Below are 23,011 nucleotides of genomic sequence, written 5' to 3' on the forward strand. Positions count from 1 at the left end.
CCTAACACCAAATCTGCTTTTGTACACAGCTGACCTGCAACATTTACATCAGCTCTTCCTGATGATGGTTGTGACGAGGAACTGCTATCAGCCTTCTGTGTTTATGACACAGCAGATTTATTACTGGCACACACACTGCAGACTTCTCACATGTAACTAAATAGGCTCTAAATATTATGACAAACTACTGACAAACCACTGTTGGCAGGAAGCTGGATGGAATAGAACATGTTTATTTAGTTACTTTGTCGCTGTGACAAGCCAGAGACACAGAAGGCTAATAGCAGTTAGAAGAGAGCAGATAACAGTCAGCCCCCATCATTACCCCTTCAGAAAGAGCTGATATAAGCAGTGTACAAAAGCAGATTTGGTGTTAGGAGCTATTTTTTTTTAACACAAGCTGCATTGAGAAAATTACTGATGTTGGAGATAATTGAACAGCATAATATTTGCCATAGTGCCCCTTCAACAAGAAAATGTTGTTCTTGCATGTGCTTCTGCACATGACAGTAAAAGCACAACCACTAATTCACCAAAATTCTACTAACTAATTCACTAGCATCTCACTCTGTTCTGATATGACACAGATGAGAGCTGTAGACATTAGCCAACTTACAGCGAACACTTTTTAAAAGATGCAGTTTATGTTTATTGGAGAATTCAGTTTCTACCATTTCTAGTAAATTGACTTGTATCAATTCTTATGAATAACATCATGAATCGTCCTTGTCCTTTTTTATTGAATGTGTTGTTCATATTTTCAGCTTCAAGTCACATAGCTCACTGATATATTTCATGTCTGTTCAGGTGCAGAAATACACACACAAACAAACTTAATGGAAATTCACCCTTACTGAAGCTAGTGATTATCAGAGAGCACTAAACAATATAAGTGATCCAGAGACCCAGACGTGGCTTTTCTGCTATATGGTGACATATGACTGCAGCTATCACCTGCATCATATCAGACCCTAGTGAGGATTACTGAAAGGCTGGTAAATTATAGTTTGTACTATTGCCGTCTCATGCAGCACCCACAGCAAATATTTATTTTGATTAAACGGTTCATCTACTTATTCACTAACATTTTAGCATCCCCACCATGTTATGACACAGGTAAGAGCGGTAAACATTAGCCAACTTACAGCAAACACCTTTTAAAAGACCCAGTTCATGTTTATTGGAGAACTTGAGTTCTCCCAGTTCTAGTAAATTAGCTCCTATAAATTCTTATAAATATGGTCATAAAATTGTCCTATCCTTTTTTTTATTGAATGTGTTGTTCATATTTTCAGCTTCAAGTCACACAGCTCACTGAGATATTCTTCACTGTCTGGATCATATTTTAAAGCTTGTTCATAACATTCAATTGCAAGTGCTATTTTGCCATTATTCTTATAGACAAAGCCAAGCAAACCAAACCCAGAAGCGTGAGGAGGATAATCCTTTATCTTTCTCTCGGCCAGTCTTTTCAATGCTTTCTCGCTGAAGTCCCTGTGTTTATTTGAGTCTGGTATCTGGAAGCACTCTTTGTAATGCTCTATAGCTTTGGCTTGGGATTTCATGTAATACTCTTGGAAGCGGCCATAATTCTGGTGGACCTGCTGCTTCTCTTCATTTGTAAGATTAGGGAATTTGAGAACTTTTTTAAATGTGTCATCTGCCTTCTGGTACTCCTTTGCCTCACAGTACATGTTAGCCAGGTCTGTGTGCGCAAACACAAATGTTTTCTTGTGTTCCAACACCTTCTCAAAGTGAAAAATTGCCTTGTTGATGAATTCATCAATTTCTTCAGTGTTTGGGTCTCGGCTTCGAAGGTTTTTCTTTGCATCAATCATTTTCTGTCTGTAACACAATCCTATTTGGTGGTGCAGAAAGCCAGAGGTTGGCATAAGGGCTACAGCATCTTGCAAGACGGACAATGCTTCATCTACCATCCCAGCTCTTCTGTAAAACTTGGCCACATACCGTAGAAGATAGGGAGAATCTGGGGCTTGTTGTAAAGCTTTTTCTATGTATTGTCTTCCTTCCTCTACTCTTTGTAAGTCCTGCAACTTCAAGGCAAGAAGTGCCTTCAACACAGCATCTTTTGAATTAACTTCTACAGCATGCTGCAGTAACTCTAGTGATTTGCATTCAGAAGCAGGGCATTTCACATTATTCCAACCTTCTATGCGGTAAACTGCTGTGGCATGGCCAGAATGCCACTCAGGTTCTTCTGGGTCTAGCTCTAGAGCCTTTGCAAAACATTCTCTGGCTTTCTCATAATACTTACTACAAAATTTCATCAATGACCACCCTTGTTCAGCATAAATCTCTGCAATGTTTTCAGTACGGCATGGAGAACACTTGAGCTCTTCATAAATGTGGTCTATCTTGTCTATGTATTTCTGAGCATCTTCGTATTGTTTCATGTGGTAGTATACCCAGGCATAGTTTCCAAAAGTCACCAGATATCTTTTGTCTATTCCATCTGAGTTACTTTCTTGAATTTTCTCCTCTGCACTCTTTAAATTGTGAATGGCTTCTGTGTAATCACCTTTCAAGTGCATAATGTACGCCCGGAGATTATACACCATATACTTGTTCTTGGTGTCCAAATATTTGAGCTGGTAGTCCAGTCTTTCCTTAATTTCATCGGCATCAGCATCCTTTTCTAGAAGTTGCCATGTAAAATGGCATTTTAACTGCAGCAAACGGGACTTCAAAGCAGCTTTGGAAGGGCCACTGTAATAGAAAACATAATTATTTATATAGTAAGTAGAAATACAGTCCTTAAAGTGACACTGAAGTGAAAAAAACGTATGATATAATGAATTGTATGTGTAGTACGGATAATTAATAGAACATAAGCAGCAAAGAAAAGAGTCTCATGTTTTTATTCTCAGGTATATAGTTGCCTATAGGTGCCTAACCCTAACCCCTCCCTGGTGGTGCCTAACCCTAAAACCTTACTGGTGGTGCCTAACCCTAAGACAGCCCCTGTGATTACTATGACCTAACTTCTCCCTACTCTCACACAGAACCCTCCCTTAATCCTACCCCCTCCTCCTGGTGGTGCCTAACCCTAAGACCCCCCAGGTTGGGCCTAGAGATGAGCGTAATGACCTAATTACGATTTCGCGAAATTTCGCGTAATTAGTGTAATTACGATTATGGCCGTAAGTACATAATCGTAATGAAGAAGGATTTCGCGAAATTTCACGTAAGCGTAATTTTCGCATTACAATGGTTATTTGTTCATGCCGTAATTTCGCATTAAACGCTACCGTAATTTCGCGTTAAACCGTAACGCTCCGTATAATATAAAAAAGCCGCCGAATTTAAGGGTTAATAGCAAAGCCCCCTTAAATGCTAAGAGCCTCAAATTTGGAGAATATATTAAGGAGATCAGGAGGAATAAGAGGAAACAATTTTTTTTCAAAAAGACCTTATAGTTTTTGAGAAAATCGATGTTAAAGTTTCAAAGTAAAAATGTATACATTTAAAAACCCGCCGACTTTAACGGTTAATAGCAAAGCCTGCTTAAAGTTTAGGAACACCAAATTCCTAGGGTATATTAAGGGGATCAGTGGGAGTAAGAGGAAAAATTTTTTTTTTAAAAAGACCTTATAGTTTTTGAGAAAATCGATTTTTAAGTTTCAAGGGCAAAAATGTCTTTTAAATGCGGAAAATGTCAGTTTTTTTTGCACAGGTAACAATAGTGTATTATTTTCATAGATTCCCCCAAGTGGGAAGAGTTTTACTTACTTCGTTCTGAGTGTGGGAAATATAAAAAAAAAACGACGTGGGGTCCCCCCTCCCAGACCTCTTTAACCCCTTGTCCCCCATGCAGGCTGGGATAGCCAGAATGCGGAGCACCGGCCGCGTGGGGCTCCGCACCCTGACTATACCAGCCCGCATGGTCCATGGATTGGGGGGTCTCGGAAGGGGAGGGGCAGCCAAGCTTTCCCCTCCCCCTCCGAGCCCTTGTCCAATCCAAGGACAAGGGGCTCTTCTCCACCTCCGATGGGCGGTGGAGGTGGAGGCCGCGATTTCCTGGGTGGGGGGTTCATGGTGGAATCTGGGAGTCCCCTTTAAAAAGGGGTCCCCCAGATGCCCACCCCCCCTCCCAGGAGAAATGAGTATAGAGGTACTTGTACCCCTTACCCATTTCCTTTAAGAGTTAAAAGTAAATAAACACACAAACACATAGAAAAAGTATTTTAATTGAACAAAAAACATAACCACGAAAAAAGTCCTTTAATATTCTTAATTAACCATTAATACTTACCTGTCCCTTTAAATAAATGATCCCACGCAATATCCTCGGAAATGTTCTATCAGTTACAATGTAACAAAGTTATTACAATGTAACAACTTTGTTACATTGTAACTACGCCACACCCGACGTCACTCGCCGCTCACCCGCCGCACGGACCCGACAGAGCTCTGAGCTATAGCTCAGAGCTCTCGAAAGCATCTTTGTATTTGGGCTCCAAGGAGCCCCATTGGTCCTTAGCAGACCAATGGGGTTCCTTCTGATTTGAAGGAACCCCATTGGTCTGCTAAGGACCAATGGGGCTCCTTGGAGCCCAAATACAAAGATGCTTCTCAGAGCTCTGAGCTATAGCTCAGAGCTCTGTCGGGTCCGTGCAGGACGCTAAGTCCCCGCCGGCTCCGCTGCCCTCCCCGCCTCTCCCACATGTCACCCACATGTCACCCACATGTGGGTGACATGTGGGTGACAGATGTGGGCGGGGTGGACAGCGGGAGCCGGCGGGGACTTAGCGTCCTGCAAGGATGCGTAAGTGTATGCGGCGGGTGAGCGGCGAGTGATGTCAGGTGCGGCGTAGTTACAATGTAACAAAGTTGTTACATTGTAATAACTTTGTTACATTGTAACTGATAGAACATTTCCGAGGATATTGCGTGGGATCATTTATTTAAAGGGACAGGTAAGTATTAATGGTTAATTAAGAATATTAAAGGACTTTTTTCGTGGTTATGTTTTTTGTTCAATTAAAAAAGTTTTTCTATGTGTTTGTGTGTTTATTTACTTTTAACTCTTAAAAGAAATGGGTAAGGGGTACAAGTACCTCTATACTCATTTCTCCTGGGAGGGGGGGGTGGGAATCTGGGGGACCCCTTTTTAAAGGGGACTCCCAGATTCCACCATGAACCCCCCACCCAGGAAATCGCGGCCTCCACCTCCACCGCCCATCGGAGGTGGAGAAGAGCCCCTTGTCCTTGGATTGGACAAGGGCTCGGAGGGGAGGGGAAAGCTTGGCTGCCCCTCCCCTTCCGAGACCCCCCAATCCATGGACCATGCGGGCTGGTATAGTCAGGGTGCGGAGCCCCACGCGGCCGGTGCTCCGCATTCTGGCTATCCCAGCCTGCATGGGGGACAAGGGGTTAAAGAGGTCTGGGAGGGGGGACCCCACGTCGTTTATTTTTTATATTTCCCACACTCAGAACGAAGTAAGTAAAACTCTTCCCACTTGGGGGAATCTATGAAAATAATACAATATTGTTACCTGTGCAAAAAAACGGACATTTTCCGCATTTAAAAGACATTTTTGCCCTTGAAACTTAAAAATCGATTTTCTCAAAAACTGTAAGGTCTTTTTGAAAAAAAATTTTTTCCTCTTATTCCCACTGATCTCCTTAATATACCCTAGGAATTTGGTGTTCCTAAACTTTAAGCAGGCTTTGCTATTAACCGTTAAAGTCGGCGGGTTTTTAAATGTATACATTTTTACTTTGAAACTTTAACATCGATTTTCTCAAAAACTATAAGGTCTTTTTGAAAAAAAATTTTTTCCTCTTATTCCTCCTGATCTCCTTAATATATTCTCCAAATTTGAGGCTCTTAGCATTTAAGGGGGCTTTGCTATTAACCCTTAAAGTCGGCGGCTTTTTTATATTATACGGAGCGTTACGGTTTAACGCGAAATTACGGTAGCGTTTAATGCGAAATTACGGCATGAACGAAACGCGAAATTTCGCGTTGAAAATTACGCTTACGGTATTTTCAATTACGATTTTAATGGCAATTTCGCTACGCTAATTTCGCATCGTAATCGCAAATTTCGCATGCGTAATTATAGTAATGCGAAATTACGAAAATTTCAGCTCAACTCTAGTTGGGCCTAACCCTAAGACCCCCAGGCGGTGCCTAACCCTAAGACTCCCCTGGTGGTGCCCAACCCTAAGACTCCCCTGGTGGTGCCTAACCCGAAGACCCCCCAGGTGGTGCCTAACCCTAAGACTCCCCTAGTGGTGCCTAACCCTAAGACCCCCCAGGTGGTGCCTAACCCTAAGACTCCCCTAGTGGTGCCTAACCCTAAGACCCCCCCCCCCGCTTGTGATTCCCAATCTTACCAAGTACCCCTCCCTCCCCGACCCCCGAATCAGAAATCTCGGCTTTAAAAGGGTGCCCTTTTGTAGCAGAATCAAAAACCTTGTAGCCGAAAACCTTGCAGCCGAATAAAAAATATGGGCTACAGTAGGGCGCCCTTTTGTAGCCAAAAACCTTGTAGCCGAATAAAAAATATAGGCTACAAAGGAGCGCCCTACTGTAGCCGAAAACCTTGTCGCCGAAAAATATGGGCTTCAAAGGGGCACCGTTTTGTAAACTAAAACCTTGTAGCCGAATAAAAATTATGGGCTACAAAGGGGCATCCTACTGTAGCCGAATACCTTGTAGCTTAATAAAAAATATGGGCTACCAAAGGGCGCCTGCTTGTAGCCTATATAAAACTTGGGCGCCCTTTTCTCCACCTTGTAGCCGATATTTGCAAAAATAACATTGATGTCTATGGAGGCACCCTTTTCATACAGGCAGCCCAGGCGCCCTTTTCAACTGATCCCGCCCCTAACTGAAGGCAGATCTCATCAGTAGAATGCTTAGAGGTGGGTGAGTAACCTCTATTTATGCTCTAATCAGTAGTCTAAATAGGGAATGAGGGAGCCGCCTCTACATCATCAAGCGCCTGTAGGCACATGCCTACAGTGCCTTATAGTAAATCAGGCTCTTGGTCGGAGAGTTAAAAAATGCTCTTTCGCATGGATAAAACGTGAAGTTTCTTAACTCTTCCTGCACTGGAAACAATATGAGACTGGTTTCTCTGCTACTAATGTTCTTTTTCTTGACTGTACTACACATACAATTCGTTAAGTTTATTTTCATTTTAGATTATCTTTAAGGCAGACATACTCACTACTGCCATACATCCAATGGTTATATGAACGTATAAATAAGGTAAATTATATAATAATTTCCTTGTGTTAAATGATGTTAATAGTGTGTTCAATAATGTTAATTGTTAAAGATATCTAAGGACATCTGAGCTATCCATTGTTTAAATGTGATTGCTTTTACCAACAGCCTGATTACCACCACTTCATGGACACAGCCAGGGCTGGATTTACCATAAGGCACTGTAGGCACGTGCCTATAGGCACCTGATGATGGAAGGGCAGCTCACTCCCCTCTCCGAGCGCCTCCCTCCCTCCTTCCCTATGCAGAGTCTTGATGAGTGTGTCGCACTGCTCTCTGCATTCCACTGACAACTTGACAAGACCTCACTTTAGTCAGAGGCACCTGCAGCTACTTAACCACCCTGACGTTACAATTATTGCGGCCATGGGTGGCTTTTTAAAAAGAAAAAAAGGTTATTTTTTAGTGTAGCTAGTACTAGGCTAGCTACACTCTCCCTCCAAGTCCTACGGCTCTGTGTGTGTCCCCCCCCCCCCCGCTCGCCGCTGCCGATATTTACCTGGCCAAGATGACTATTATGGGGGTATTTATACCTACATGGGGCTTCCTCCAGTCCCATGAGGTGTGTGGCCTCCCTCGCCATCCTCTCTGACTGCTCCATTGTGTTGCTGCTGTGCTGCAGCTGGGACATTAGCAGGGAGAGGTGGCAGAATGTGTTTAGTGCTTCCGAAGTTGGCTGACATTAGTAGCCATGTGCACTGGTTGCTGTAATACCAGAGTGCCCTGGACTATTGATTATTTATCCTGATCAGAGTAATTAATCAGTAATGCAGGGCAGTCTGGTGTTGCAAAAGCCAGTGATACAGGTGCTGACAGTCGACTTCTGTAGTGAGCAGAGAAGCAAGCTCCAGGCAATTTAGATTAGTTTAATTGCAGGTAATCTAATCTCTTTTCCCAGCTTCCCCTCCCACCCTGTTGTCTTCCCCATGACCCTTTCCTCTTTTCCGATTTCAGTAGCTTCATTTAACAGCATTTCTTTGCCAAACAGCACTAGTGCTATCTGCAGTCCTGGTGAGAGGTCTTCCTGTCATTTCTCCTGTCTCTACCTCTTTACCCCCCATGCACCCCCCTCTTCTGTATGTCCCCTTTTCTGACTGTCCTTAGAGGAGCTCACAATCTAATCATACCATAGTCATAGTCTAATGTCCTACCATATTATTATTGTGTATTTATATAGCACTGACATCTTCTGCAGCACTGTTTAGAATACAGAGTTTCATAATAGTTAGCTCCATCCACATCTTGATGACTCCCTTTCCCCAAAAATCCCCCCAAATTTGCAGCAACACACTCGGCACACCAACACGTCAATGCTCTCATCAAAAATTGTGGTTGTTTTTTTATTGGGTGGGGGGGGGTGTCTGTAAATAATCAGCACTGGGTGTCAAATTCCCTAGGTACGCCACTAACTTTAACCACTTCCCGACCGCCTAACGCACAGAGGCGGCCGGAAAGTGGACCCCGCAAGGACCAGCTCATGCCCAAAGGCGGCGGTCCTTGTAGGGGCATGGGCGGTGCGATCGCGTCATTCGTGACGCGATCGGCCGCCGGAGACTGGCTCCGCCCACCTCGCGCTGTAACCCGCCTGCCGTTCGGAAACACCGTCAGGTTACTAGCACCCGGATCGCCGCATACAAAGTGTATAATACACTTTGTAATGTATACAAAGTGTATTATACAGGCTGCCTCCTGCCCTGGTGGTCCCAGTGTCCGAGGGACCACCAGGGCAGGCTGCAGCCACCCTAGTCTGCACCCAAGCACACTGACCCCCCCCCCCCCCGCCCCCTGATCACCCACAGCACCCCTCAGACCCCTCCCCTGCCCACTACCCAGACCACTGTTTGCACCCAATCACCCCCCTAATCACCCATCAGTCACTCTCTGTCACAATCTGTCAACGCTATTTTTTTTTATTCCCTAAACTGCCCCCTGCTCCCTCCTGATCACCCCCCACCCCTCAGATTCTCCCCAGACACCCCCCCTGTGTACTGTACTCATCTATCCCCCTGATCACCTGTCAATCACCTGTCAATCACCTATCAATCACCTGTCAATCACCCATCAATCACCCATCAAGCACCGCCTGTCACTGCCACCCATCAATCAGCCCCTAACCTGCCCCTTGCGGGCAATCTGATCACCCACCCATACCAATAGATTGCCCGCAGATCCGACGTCAGATCACCTCCCAAGTGCAGTGTTTACATCTATTCTCTACCCTAAACACCCACTAATTACCCATCAATCATCCATCAATCACCCCCTATCACCACCTGTCACTGTTACCCATCAGATCAGACCCTAATCTGCCCCTTGCGGGCACCCAATCACCCGCCTACACGCTCAGATTGCCCTCAGACCCCCCCTTATCAATTCACCAGTGTAATATGTACATCTGTTCTTCCCTGTAATAACCCACTGATCACCTGTCAATCACCCGTCAATCACCCCCTGTCACTGCCACCCATCAATCAGCCCCTAACCTGCCCCTTGCGGGCAATCTGATCACCCACCCACACCAATAGATCGCCGTGTTTACATCTGTTCTCTACCCTAAACACCCACTAATTACTGTAACGATCGGTGTAACACAGAGAGGGTCTGATTACTGGTGATCTGCAGTATCACAGAGAATACAGATATATACCCGATTATTGATGATCTGCAGTATCACCGATAATCAGATATATCTCTAACTTCTGGACACCTGGGTAATAAGAGTGTTTGGTGTAACAGAAATACTTTGAGGACTGCACCTGAGGAGCAGGTGCACAGCAGTAAGGAGAACTGCACAGTAACACGTTCCTTCCGTAAGCCTGGGACTCTCCCGAGGCAGGGGTCAGGTTAGGAGTTGGAAGGACAGAGTGTGAGTGACACCAAGGAAGGGTGTCACCCCCAGGTCTGTGAGCTATCTCTAGACTGGGGAGATAGCGCTCAAGGTCGGACAAACCGGGTCGGCAACAGACAGACAGATCAGGGACAGAGACAAGAGACAGATGCGGAATCCTAAGACAAGCAGAGTTCGGCAACAGAGTATCAGAAATAGCGAAGTACCTAATCAGAGATCAGAAGAGTAGTCAGGAAGAGTAGTCAGGAAAGCAGAAGGTCATAACAAATAATCAACAATGCCTAGTCTTGGGTGTGAGCTCCTTGATCATCAACACCCTGGAACTGGTCTAGGTAATAACACAGATAATATACAGTTTTCCCTAGACTGAGGTGTGAGGTCCTTGATCGTCAACACCCAGGAACTGGTCTAGATAATAACACAGATAATATCACAGATACTGACAAGGTCTGAGTGCTACCACGTAGTGATCGCAACGCCAGACACCAGAGAAATGACCAGCACCCAGTATATATACACCAGCGCCTCCCTTAAGTGCTGGACCAATGAAACCTGATAGAATTGTCAGCTGATCGGCTAGATCAGCTGACACCCTTCTGACTGCCATAAAGGCTCTGCCTCTCAGCGCGCGCGCGCGTCCTTTTGAACCTGTGTGGACTATCAGTCCCAGCCACACCAGACATGTGTTGTAATGCATCTGTTGGTTTGAACGCGGGGCCAGCCGCACCGCTGTCAGAGCATGCGGCGGTTACCCCGCGTTCAGCCATACTGCTAGTGGTAAGCCCATGCGTGCAAACCGCCACGTCGGACGCAGAATCCGCCACCTTGTTCACTGGGCATGCGGCGGTTTCTCCACGCTCCGTCAGGCTAGTGGATGCAGGCCAATGCGCGCAAGCTGCCATGTTGAACGCGGAATCAGCCGCCTTACTCTGAGTACTCGCGGCGGCTTTTCCGCGTTTTCTCACAGTACCACCCCCCCTGAGGAGTGGACTCCGGACAGCTGCTACCCGGTTTCTCAGGATACAATGCGTGGAACTCCCTCCTTAATTTATCCGCATGCATGCGACACTCAGTGGAACCTACATGAACTGCTGGCTTAACCCCCTTGGCGGTATGAAAAATAGCGCAGCAGTTTTTTTTTACATTTTTTTTAAAATCATGTAGCGAGCCCAGGGCTCACTACATGATAGCCGCTGCTCAGCGGCATCCCCCCAGCCCCGCCGATCGCCTCTGGCGATAGGCGATCAGGAAATCCCGTTCAAAGAACGGGATTTCCTGGAGGGCTTCCCCCGTCGCCATGGCGACAGGGCGGAATGATGTCACCGACGTCAGCGACATCGGGACGTCATTGGCAGTGATTGGCCAGGCAGCGCAGGGGTCTGGGGGGGGGGGGGGCGTGCGCCGCACCGGATAGCGGCGATCGGGCACGCGGCGGCGGCGATCGGGGTGCTGGCGCAGCTAGCAAAGTGCTAGCTGCGTCCAGCAAAAAAAAAAATTATGTAAATCGGCCCAGCAGGGCCTGAGTGGCACCCTCCGGCGGCTTACCCCGTGTCAGACACGGGGTTACCGCCAAGGAGGTTAAGCAGGGACACATGAAATGATCTTACACCACGCATGCTGGCAGGGAGATCAATGGCATAAGTAACATTGGTGATCTTCCTGGTCACTGGAAAAGGGCCCACAAATCTGGGTCCTAACTTGGGCGAGGGCTGTTTCAGGGTCAAATGACGTGTGGACACCCAGACCAAGTCTCCTGGCCGGAACATCCACTCTAAGGAGTGTTTCTTGTCAACTTGACCTTTCTGACTTTGATAAGCCTTCTCCAAATTATTTTTCACGATCCTCCAAATGTTCTTAAATGATTTTTGCCAAGCCTCCAAAGCTGGAAACGGAGTGGAAGCTACTGGCAGTGGGGAGAACTTAGGCAACTCTCCAGTTACTACCTGAAACGGAGAAAATCCAGAGGAAGAGCTTTTCAAATTATTGTGCGCAAATTCTGCAAACGGCAAGAACTTGACCCAATCATTTTGCGCATCCGCAACATAACACCTTAGAAACTGTTCCAACGACTGATTAATTCTCTCAGCCTGACCATTGGTCTGTGGGTGGTAGCCCGACGAAAATGACAGTTCCATGCCCATTTGATGACAAAATGCCCTCCAAAATTTAGAAACAAATTGGACTCCCCGATCTGACACAACATTTTCCGGAATGCCATGTAGCCGGAAAATGTGGATGATGAAAAGATCGGCCAACTCCTGGGCCGAGGGGAGTCCTTTCAGGGGCACAAAATGGGCCATTTTACTGAAACGGTCGACTACCACCCAAATGACCAACATGCCCTCAGACCTTGGAAGCTCACCCACAAAATCCATGGACAAATGGGTCCATGGTTCACTTGGGGTGGGCAAAGGCTGCAACGTTCCCACAGGTGCCAGACGGGAGGGTTTGCTTTTTGCACATACTGCACACTCTCTTACATACTCCTTGCAGTCAGTTGCCAATAAAGACCACCAAGCACACCTAGCAACAAGGTCCTGTGTTCTGGTGGCCCCAGGATGTCCAGCATTTTTGTGGGAGTGGAACATCTGCAATATCTGGAGACGAAATGGCAGTGGTACAAACATCACCCCTTCGGGCTTTCCTTCAGGGACATCCTGCTGGAAGGGACTTAAAGTCTCCATCCAGTTTTTTCAGGTCTCTGTGGCTGCCAACACTACTCTCTGTGGGATAATAGTCTCTGGGTCTGAGGGCTGTGCTGTCTCTGGATCAAAGCATCGGGACAAAGCATCCATCTTTAATGTTTTTACTACCCGGAGTGTACGTAATTACAAATCTAAATCTCGAGAAAAACAGTGACCACCGAGCCTGACGGGGACTCAATCTCTTAGCCCCCTCAATGTATTCCAAATTTTTGTGATCAGTGTAAACGGTAATCGTATGTTCTGCTCCTTCTAGCCAATGACGCCATTCTTCGAAGGCCAATTTAATGGCTAGGAGCTCCCTGTTGCCTATAATGTAGTTTTTCTCTGCTGGTGAAAACCTACGAGAGAAATAGACACACGGGTGTAATCTTGCCTGCAACCCAGAACGCGGAGACAGCACAGCCCCTACCCCGACCTCCGAGGCGTCCACCTCCACAATAAAGGGATAAGAGGTGTCGACGTGTCTCAAAATGGGTGCAGAGCAAAACAATTCTTTTAAAGTGGAGAAAGCAGCCAGAGCTTCGGGTGACCAGTGGTTGGTATCTGCCCCTTTCTTAGTAAGACTGGTGAGGGGTGCTATGACTGTGGAGTACTCCTTTATGAACCTTCTATAGTAATTAGCGAATCCTAAAAATCTCTGGAGAGATTTCAGTCCCACTGGCTGAGGCCATTCCAGGACAGCAGAGACTTTGGCAGGATCCATAGAAAGGCCCGAGGTGGAAATTATGTACCCCAGAAAAGTGACAGATGTTACCTCAAAAATGCATTTCTCCAATTTAGCATAAAGCATGTTCTGTCTTAACTTGTGCAGCACAAATTTGACATGAGCCCTGTGCTCAGAGAGGTTATCTGAGAAGATTAGTATATCATCCAGATATACCAGAACAAAATTTACCCAACACCTCCCTGAATACTTCATTAATGAGTTCCTGAAAGACGGCCGGGGCGTTACACAACCCGAGGGGCATCACCAGGTACTCATAATGCCCATCGGGTGTGTTAAAGGCCGTCTTCCACTCATCGCCCTCTCTGATCCGCACCAGGTTGTATGCACCCCGCAAATCCAATTTCAAGAAAATCTTAGCATTGGTGACCTGAGTGAATAAATCGTCTATCAAAGGCAATGGATAGCGATTTTTTTACTGTGATTTTATTCAGGCCCCGGTAATCAATGCATGGCCAAAGGCCTCCGTCTTTTTTCTTTACAAAAAAGAAACCAGCTCCGGCAGGCGACCAGGAAGGGCGAATGAAACCCATAGCCAAGTTTTCACGGATGTACTCTCGCATGGCCACTTTTTCTGGCCCAGACAAATTGTAGAGATGACCTCTAGGGGGCATACAGCCAGATCGGAGATCGATGGGGCAATCGAAAGGGCGATGTGGAGGTAGTTTCTCTGCAGCTTTGGGACAAAACACATCAGAAAATTCAAAATATTGTTCCGGTACTCCCTCCACATGAATCCTGGTCTGACCCAAGGTTACCCTCACTAAACAATGATGAAAGCAATGGGCTGACCAGCTTGTTAGCTGACCAGTGGCCCAATTAATCTGAGGGGAGTGAAGGTGTAACCAAGGCATGTCAAGGATGATAGTGGAGGTTGTCATGTGTAACACAAAAAAAAACAACTTCTCCCTATGCAGCACCCCTATGGTGACTCCCACCTCTGGTGTCTGAGACAGAGGGCGGTTACGTTGCAGGGGGGAATGATCCACTGCCGTAACTTGGATAGGTGGTGTTACCGGGGTGAGCGGAATACCCAATTTCTTAGCAAATTCGTAATCCATAAAATTAGCCGCTGAGCCCGAATCAACGAAGGCCTCAGTGACTTCAGATTTATCTTCCCATGTAATCGTACAAGGAAGAAGCAACCTTTTATCATCTAGGGGTAAAAGTTGTACGCCTAGGGTATTCCCCCCAACTACTCCTAGGCAGTAGCGTTTCCCGATTTCTTAGGGCAATTCTGTACTCTATGACCCCCCTCTGCACAATAAAGACATAACTGCTCTGAGATCCTGCGTCTCCGTTCCACTTGAGACAACTTTGACCGACCAATCTGCATTGGTTCGGGTGAAGGTGAAACCGGAGGAGGTGGAGTCACAGGAGGCACAGCGTAGGACACCATCCTTACATGGTCTCTACCTCGGGTCTGTCTCTGATAGCGTAGCTTGCGGTCGATCCTGATAGCCGACGAAATGGCCTCATCAATGGTCTTAGGTTTAGACTGACTTAACATAAGATCAGAGACCTCATCTGACAACCCTGATAGGAAACAATCTAACAGGGCAAAGGTGCCCTACCTGTCTGATACTGACCACCTTCTGAATTCAGCAGCATACTCCTCGACCAGACTCTTGCCTTGACATAACAACTTGAGCTTCCGCTCAGAAGTCGAGGCAATGTCTGGATCGTCGTAAATTATTGCCATGGCTTTAAAAAATTCATCTACAGAGGTTAGGGCTAAGTCTCCAGTGGGTAAACTGTATGCCCAGGTCTGAGAATCGCCTGATAACAAAGTCTTAATAAATGTGACCCTTTGGGCCATAGTTCCTGAAGATCTAGGTCTCAACTCAAAGTATGATAACACTCTACTCCTAAAATTTCGGAAATCAGATCTGTGACCAGAAAATTTTTCAGGTACAGGCATACGTATGTCTGTGCTAGGAGGAGATCGCACTTCATCCACAGCTGTCTGGAGGGTTTGTAAAGACCCGGACAAAGCGTCAATTAACGCCCGGTGATTACCCAGAACTTGGTTGATGGTATCCACCGAAGTGGTAAGTGCGCCCAGACGGTCGGTGTGTGCGTCCATTTGCATTTTTGGGTCTGGCGTTCTGTAACGATCGGTGTAACACAGAGAGGTTCTGATTACCGGTGATCTGCAGTATCACCGAGAATACAGATATATACCCAATTATTGATGATCTGCAGTATCACCGATAATCAGATATATCTCTAACCTCTGGACACCTGGGTAATAAGAGTGTTTAGTGTAACAGAAATACTTTGAGGACTGCACCTGAGGAGCAGGTGCACAGCAGTAAGGAGAACTGCACAGTAACACGTTCCTTCCGTAAGCCTGAGACTCTCCCAAGGGAGGGGTCAGGCTAGGAGTTGGAAGGACAGAGTGTGAGTGACACCAAGGAAGGGTGTCACCCCCAGGTCTGTGAGCTATCTCTAGACTGGGGAGATAGCTCTCAAGGTCGGACAAGCCGGGTCGGCAACAGACAGACAGATCACGGACAGAGATAGATGCGGAATCCTAAGACAAGCAGAGTTCGGCAACAGAGTATCAGAAATAGCGAAGTACCTAATCAGAGATCAGAAGAGTAGTCAGGAAATCAGAAGGTCATAACAAATAATCAACAATGCCTAGTCTTGGGTGTGAGCTCCTTGATCATCAACACCCTGGAACTGGTCTAGGTAATAACACAGATAATATACAGTTTTCCCTAGACTGAGGTGTGAGGTCCTTGATCGTCAACACCCAGGAACTGGTCTAGGTAATAACACAGATAATATCACAGATACTGACAAGGTCTGAGTGCTACCACGTAGTGATCGCAACGCCAGACACCAGAGAAATGACCAGCACCCAGTATATATACACCAGCGCTCTCCAGCGCCTACCCTAAGTGCTGGACCAATGAAACCTGATAGAATTGTCAGCTGATCGGCTAGATCAGCTGACACCCTTCTGACTGCCATAAAGGCTCTGCCTCTCAGCGCGCACGCGCGTCCTTCTGAACCTGTGTGGACTATCAGTCCCAGTCACACCAGACATGTGTTGTAATGCATCTGTTAGTTTGAACGCGGGGCCAGCCGCACCGCTGTCAGAGCATGTGGCAGTTTCCCCGCGTTCAGCCATACTGCTAGTGGTAAGCCCATGCGTACAAACATCCGCGTCGGATGCGGAATCCGCCGCCTTGTTCACTGGGCATGCGGCGGTTTCTCCGCGCTCCCTCAGGCTAGTGGATGCAGGCCCATGCGCGCAAGCTGCCATGTTGAACGCGGAATCAGCCGCCTTACTCTGAGTACTCGCGGTGGCTTTTCCGCGTTTTCTCACAATTACCCATCAATCACCCATCAATCACCCCCTATCACCACCTGTCACTGTTACCCATCAGATCAGACCCTAATCTGCCCCTTGCGGGCACCCAATCATCCGCCTACACGCTCAGATTGCCCTCAGACCCCCCCTTATCAATTCGCCAGTGCAATATTTACATCTGTTCTTCCCTGTAATAACCCACTGATCACCTGTCAATCACCCATCAATCACCCATTGTCACTGCCACCCATCAATTACCCCCTGTCACTGCCACTCATCAATCAGCACCTAACCTGCCCCTTGCGGGCAATCTGATCACCCACCCACACCAATAGATCGCCCGCAGATCCGACGTCAGATCACCTCCCAAGTGCAGTGTTTACATCTGTTCGCTACCCTAAACACCCACTAATTACCCATCAATCACCCATCAATCACCCCCTATCACCACCTGTCACTGTTACCCATCAGATCAGAACCTAATCTGCCCCTTGCGGGCACCCAATCACCCACCTACACGCTCAGATTGCCCTCAGACCCCCCCTTATCAATTCGCCAGTGCAATATTTACATCTGTTCTTCCCTGTAATAACCCACTGATCACCTGTCAATCACCTGTCAATCACCCATCAATCACCTCCTGTCACTGCCACACAGAAATCACCCCCTGTCACTGCCACCCATCAATCAGCCCCTAACCTGCCCCTTGCGGGCAATCTGATCACCCACCCACACCAATAGATCGCCCGCAGATCCGACGTCAGATCATCTCCCAAGTGCAGTGTTTACATCTGTTCTCTACCCTAAACACCCACTAATTACCCATCAATCACCCCCTGTCACTGCTACCTATCAGATTAGACCCCTATCTGCCCCTAGGGCACTCAATAACCCGCCCACACCCTCAGACCCCAGCCCTGATCACCTCGCCAGTGCATTGCTTGCATCTATTCCCCCCTCTAATCACACCTTGAGACACCCATCAATCACCTCCTGTCACCCCCTACCACACCTACCCATCAGATCAGGCCCTAATTTGCCCCGTGTGGGCTCCTGATCACCAAACCCTCAGATCCCCCTCAGACCCCCTTCCGATCATCTCCCCAGTGCATTGATTGCATCTATTTTCCCCTCTAACCACCCCCTGAGACACCCATCAATCACCTCCTGTCACCCCCCTAGCACTCCTATCCATCAGATCAGGCCCAATACAACCTGTCATCTAAAAGGCCACCCTGCTAATGACCGGTTCCACAAAATTCGCCCCCTCATAGACCCCCTGTCATCAAAATTTGCAGATGCTTATACCCCTGAACAGTCATTTTGAGACATTTGGTTTCCAGACTACTCACGGTTTTGGGCCCGTAAAATGCCCGTAAAATGCCAGGGCGGTATAGGAACCCCACAAGTGATCCCATTTTAGAAAAAAAAAGACACCCCAAGGTAATCTCTTAGGTGTATGACAAGTTCATAGAAGATTTTATTTTTTGTCAAAAGTTAGCGGAAATTGATTTTTATTGTTTTTTTTTCACAAAGTGTCATTTTTCACTAACTTGTGACAAAAAATAAAATCTTCTATGAACTCGCCATACACCTAACGGAATACCTTGGGGTGTCTTCTTTCTAAAATGGGGTCACTTGTGGGGTTCCTATACTGCCCTGGCATTTTAGGGGCCCTAAACTGTGAGGAGTAGTCTAGAAAACAAATGCCTCAAAATGACCTGTGAATAGGACGTTGGGCCCCTTAGCGCACCTAGGCTGCAAAAAAGTGTCACAGATGTGGTACCGCCATACTCAGGAAAAGTAGTATAATGTGTTTTGGGGTGTATTTTTACACACCCATGCTGGGTGGGAGAAATCTCTCTGTAAATGGACAATTGTGTGTAAAAAAAATCAAACAATTGTCATTTACAGAGATATTTCTCCCACCCAGCATGGGTATGTGTAAAAATACACCCCAAAACACATTATACTACTTCTCCTGAGTACGGCGATACCACATGTGTGGCACTTTTTTGCACCCTAACTGCGCTAAGGGGCCCAAAGTCCAATGAGTACCTTTAGGATTTCACAGGTCATTTTGCGACATTTGGTTTCAAGACTACTCCTCACGGTTTAGGGCCCCTAAAATGCCAGGGCAGTATAGGAACCCCACAAATGACCCCATTCTAGAAAGAAGACACCCAAAGGTATTCCGTTAGGAGTATGGTGAGTTCATAGAAGATTTTATTTTTTGTCACAAATTAGCGGAAAATGACACTTTGTGAAAAAAAAACAATTAAAATCAATTGCCGCTAACTTGCGACAAAAAATAAAATCTTCTATGAACTCGCCATACTCCTAACGGAATACCTTGGGGTGTCTTCTTTCTAAAATGGGGTCATTAGTGGGGTTCCTATACTGCCCTGGCATTTTAGGGGCCCTAAACCGTGAGGAGTAGTCTTGAAACAAAAATGACCTGTGAAATCCTAAAGGTACTCATTGGACTTTGGGCCCCTTAGCGCAGTTAGGGTGCAAAAAAGTGCCACACATGTGGTATCGCCGTACTCAGGAGAAGTAGTATAATGTGTTTTGTGGTGTATTTTTACACATACCCATGCTGAGTGGGAGAAATATCTCTGTAAATGGACAATTGTGTGTAAAAAAAATCAAACAATTGTCATTTACAGAGATATTTCTCCCACCCAGCATGGGTATGTGTAAAAATACACCCCAAAACACATTATACTACTTCTCCTGAGTACGGCAGTACCACATGTGTGGTACTTTTTTTCAGCCTAACTGCGCTAAGGGGCCCAAAGTCCAATGAGCACCTTTAGGCTTTACAGAGGTGCTTACAATTTAGCACCCCCCAAAATGTCAGGACAGTAAACACACCCCACAAATGACCCCATTTTGGAAAGTAGACACTTCAAGGTATTCAGAGAGGGGCATGGTGAGTCCGTGGCAGAGTTCATTTTTTTTTTTGTCGCAAGTTAGCAGAAATGGAAACTTTTTTTTTTGTCACAAAGTGTCATTTTCCGCTTACTTGTGACAAAAAATAGTATCTTCTATGAACTCACTATGCCTCTCAGTGAATACTTTGGGATGTCTTCTTTCCAAAATGGGGTCATTTGGGGGGGTATTTATACTATCCTGGAATTTTAGCCCCTCATGAAACATGTCAGGTGGTCAGAAAAGTCAGAGATGCTGGAAAATGGTAAAATTCACTTTTTGCACCTTAGTTTGTAAACGCTATAACTTTTACCCAAACCAATAAATATAGGCTGAATGGGGTTTTTTTTTATCAAAAACATGTTTGTCCACATTTTTCGTGCTGCATGTATACAGAAATTTTACTTTATTTGAAAAATGCCAGCACAGAAAGTTAAAAAAAATAATTTTTTGACAAAATGCATGTCTTTTTTGATGAATATAATAAAAAGTAAAAATCGCAGCAGCAATCAAATAGCATCAAAAGAAAGCTTTATTAGTGACAAGAAAAGGAGCCAAAATTCATTTAGGTGGTAGGTTGTATGAGCGAGCAATAAACCGTGAAAGCTGCAGTGGTCTGAATGGAAAAAAAGTGCCTGGTCCTTAAGGGGGGTAAAGCCCACGGTCCTCAAGTGATTAACTTCTTAACTACCTAACGACTGCCCCGTGCCAATGGGCGTGGCCGCAGGGGCAGCCCCAGGACCACCTAACGCCAACTTGCATCAGGTCCGGCTACTGCAGGAGATCACGTGCAGGCTGCGCGCGAATCTCCTGCTTGAGGGGCAGAGTTTCGCCCCGCCTTCAGTCTCCGGGCGTTGATCGCCATTTGGGAGACTGTTAGACGGCGAAACCGTCTAATAACCATGTACAGTGCTGCGATCAGCAGCAGCGCTGTACTGGGGACAGGCCTGGCCTTAAAGCTGCAGTGGCCTATTAAATGAGCACTATGCCGAAAAATTGTAAAATGTAAAATATGTGCAAACATAGACAAATAACCTGTTGCTTCTGTCAGATTTCTACTACCTACTGTAAGTAAGTGACAGCATCATAGGAGAAAAGTAATTTATGGCTCATTTTACTCTGGAAAAAAACTTACTTCTTATTTGTCTAGGTTTGCACATATTTTAAATTTTACAATTATTCCCCATAGTGCCCCTTTAAGCAAAAACTGGCCTGGTCTTTAGGGGGGTTTAGCACTGTAGTCCTCAAGTGGTTAAGGACCGTGTCACGCCATTGGGCGTGACCGCGGTGGCAGCCCCAGGACCGCCTAACGCCAATTGGCGTCAAGCTCTGGAGCTGGGTTTGGCAGGAAATCGCGTGCGCCGTTGTGTGAGCATCTGTGCTTGGTAGGCGGAGCTCCGGATGTGACTTCAGTCTCCCAGCGGTGATCACCACTCGGAGACTGTTAGCATAGTACAGCACTGCAATCTATAGCAGTGATGTACTGGGGACAGCCGTGTCACACAGCTGTCCCCCAGCGACACAGGAGAGCAATCGGCTCTCATAGGCTGAAGCCTATGACAACCGGTCGCTATGATTGTTTGGCTTTGGGATGGATGGGTAAAAAATAATAAAAAATGACACATTTTATTAGAAAGATAAATATTGATATAAAAAAACAAACATTGGGGGAGCGATCAGACCCCACCAGCAGAAAGCTCTGTTGGTGGGGAGAAAATAGGGGGGGGGATCACTTGTGTGCTGAGTGGTGCGGCCCTGCAGCGATGCCTTAAAGCTGCAGTGGCCAATTTAGCAAAACATGGCCTGGTCTTTAGGGAGGTTTAACACTGTGGTTAACTCTCCTTCCTGCAGCTGACATATTACACAGGGCCACAAACACTGGTCCACATGACAGCCCAGGGGCACAGCCAGGTACTGCACTGCTGGAGACCCCAAAATAAATGTAAAAGCCAATGACATTTCTAGGCACCAGCAGGGCACATGAATAACTGAAATGTCAATAAGATTGCACTCAATTGTCCTTCACTCTAATGATTTTCATCTCTTTGACTATCCCTGGTGGTCAGTTCTATAAAACACTAGCATTACTAATGTTCTACTGATTTTGTAATACTGCTGCCTAGTCACCTCTCTCTACTACATGTCTATACTGATGATAAACTAGCTGTTAACTGCTTATAAACCTGAAGTCAGTAATGCAAGTACATTGTACAATTCATCAGAGCTTCACTAGAAAGCATTTTAATCACACTGACGTGTGACCACAACTTTTTATAGATAAGCATTTTATAGCTGCATAGTGCCTTGTATGAGAGATAGAGGAGAGAGAGAAGACAGAATAGAGGGATACCGGAGACAGAAGAGAGAGCAAGAGGGAAAAAAAACACATTTCATGCCGGGATGTAGCAGCATATTTACCTCATTCTGTAAGCTCGGTATTAGCCGCACTGCAACAATGAACTGTGTCTATCCCAGCAGCACTCTGGCAAGCTGTCTATTCTGCACAATAGTATGTGAAAGCAGGCAGACTGGAGGAGCTTATCAGGAAATGAAACTTAGGAGCACAACAGACTGGAGAAAAGAAAATGAAACTAGCAAGCACACCACACATGATTACAGCACTGTGACATTTATATCATCAGCAGGCAGGGAAGGTGTGTGTGTTTAAAATAAAAGAGATTCATAAGAGGGATACAGTAAAACATGGGGGGGGGGGGGGTTGCTCATTTTATTATATACAGAGGTGCAAAGTGTTCAAAAAAAGGGGCTTATTAGGGGGGATACTGTAAAACACACAGGTGAGGGGTAGAGAATTGGTCATTTTATTATATAGAAGGGTGCTGGGGTGTGAGTGTGTGCGTGGTGTGTGTGTGCGTGGTGTGTTTGTGCGTGGTGTGTGTGTGTGTGCGTGCGTGGTGTGTGTGTGTGTGTGCGTGTGTGTGTGTCTGTCTGTCTGTCTGTCTGTCTGTCTGTCTGTGTGTGTGTGTGTGTGTGTGTGTGTGTGTGTGTGTGTGTGTGTGTGTGTGTGTGTGTGTGTGCGTGGTGTGTGTGTGTGTGTGCGTGGTGTGTGTGTGCATGTGTGTGCGTGGTGTGTGTGTGCGTGGTGTGTGTGTGTGGTGTGTGTGCGTGGTGTGTGTGTGCGTGGTGTGTGTGTGTGCGTGGTGTGTGTGTGTGTGTGTGCGTGGTGTGTGTGCGTGGTGTGTGTGTGCATGTG

General features: G+C 46.3%; 1 protein-coding gene across 1 annotated transcript; it reads right to left on the reverse strand.

Annotated features, from left to right (window-relative positions):
* Positions 1-398: 398 nt before the first annotated feature.
* Positions 399-22,294, reverse strand: LOC137536196 (interferon-induced protein with tetratricopeptide repeats 5-like). The gene is made up of 2 exons (XM_068258293.1): positions 22,216-22,294; positions 399-2,727 (listed from the first exon to the last, which is right to left on the reverse strand). The coding sequence occupies exons 1-2, from the start codon at positions 22,218-22,220 to the stop codon at positions 1,284-1,286; spliced, it is 1,449 nt and encodes a 482-aa protein (XP_068114394.1). The 5' UTR covers positions 22,221-22,294; the 3' UTR covers positions 399-1,283.
* Between the last annotated feature and the right edge of the window lie 717 nt (positions 22,295-23,011).

Source organism: Hyperolius riggenbachi, chromosome 10 (assembly GCF_040937935.1).
Source record: "Hyperolius riggenbachi isolate aHypRig1 chromosome 10, aHypRig1.pri, whole genome shotgun sequence".
Lineage (NCBI taxonomy): Eukaryota > Metazoa > Chordata > Amphibia > Anura > Hyperoliidae > Hyperolius > Hyperolius riggenbachi.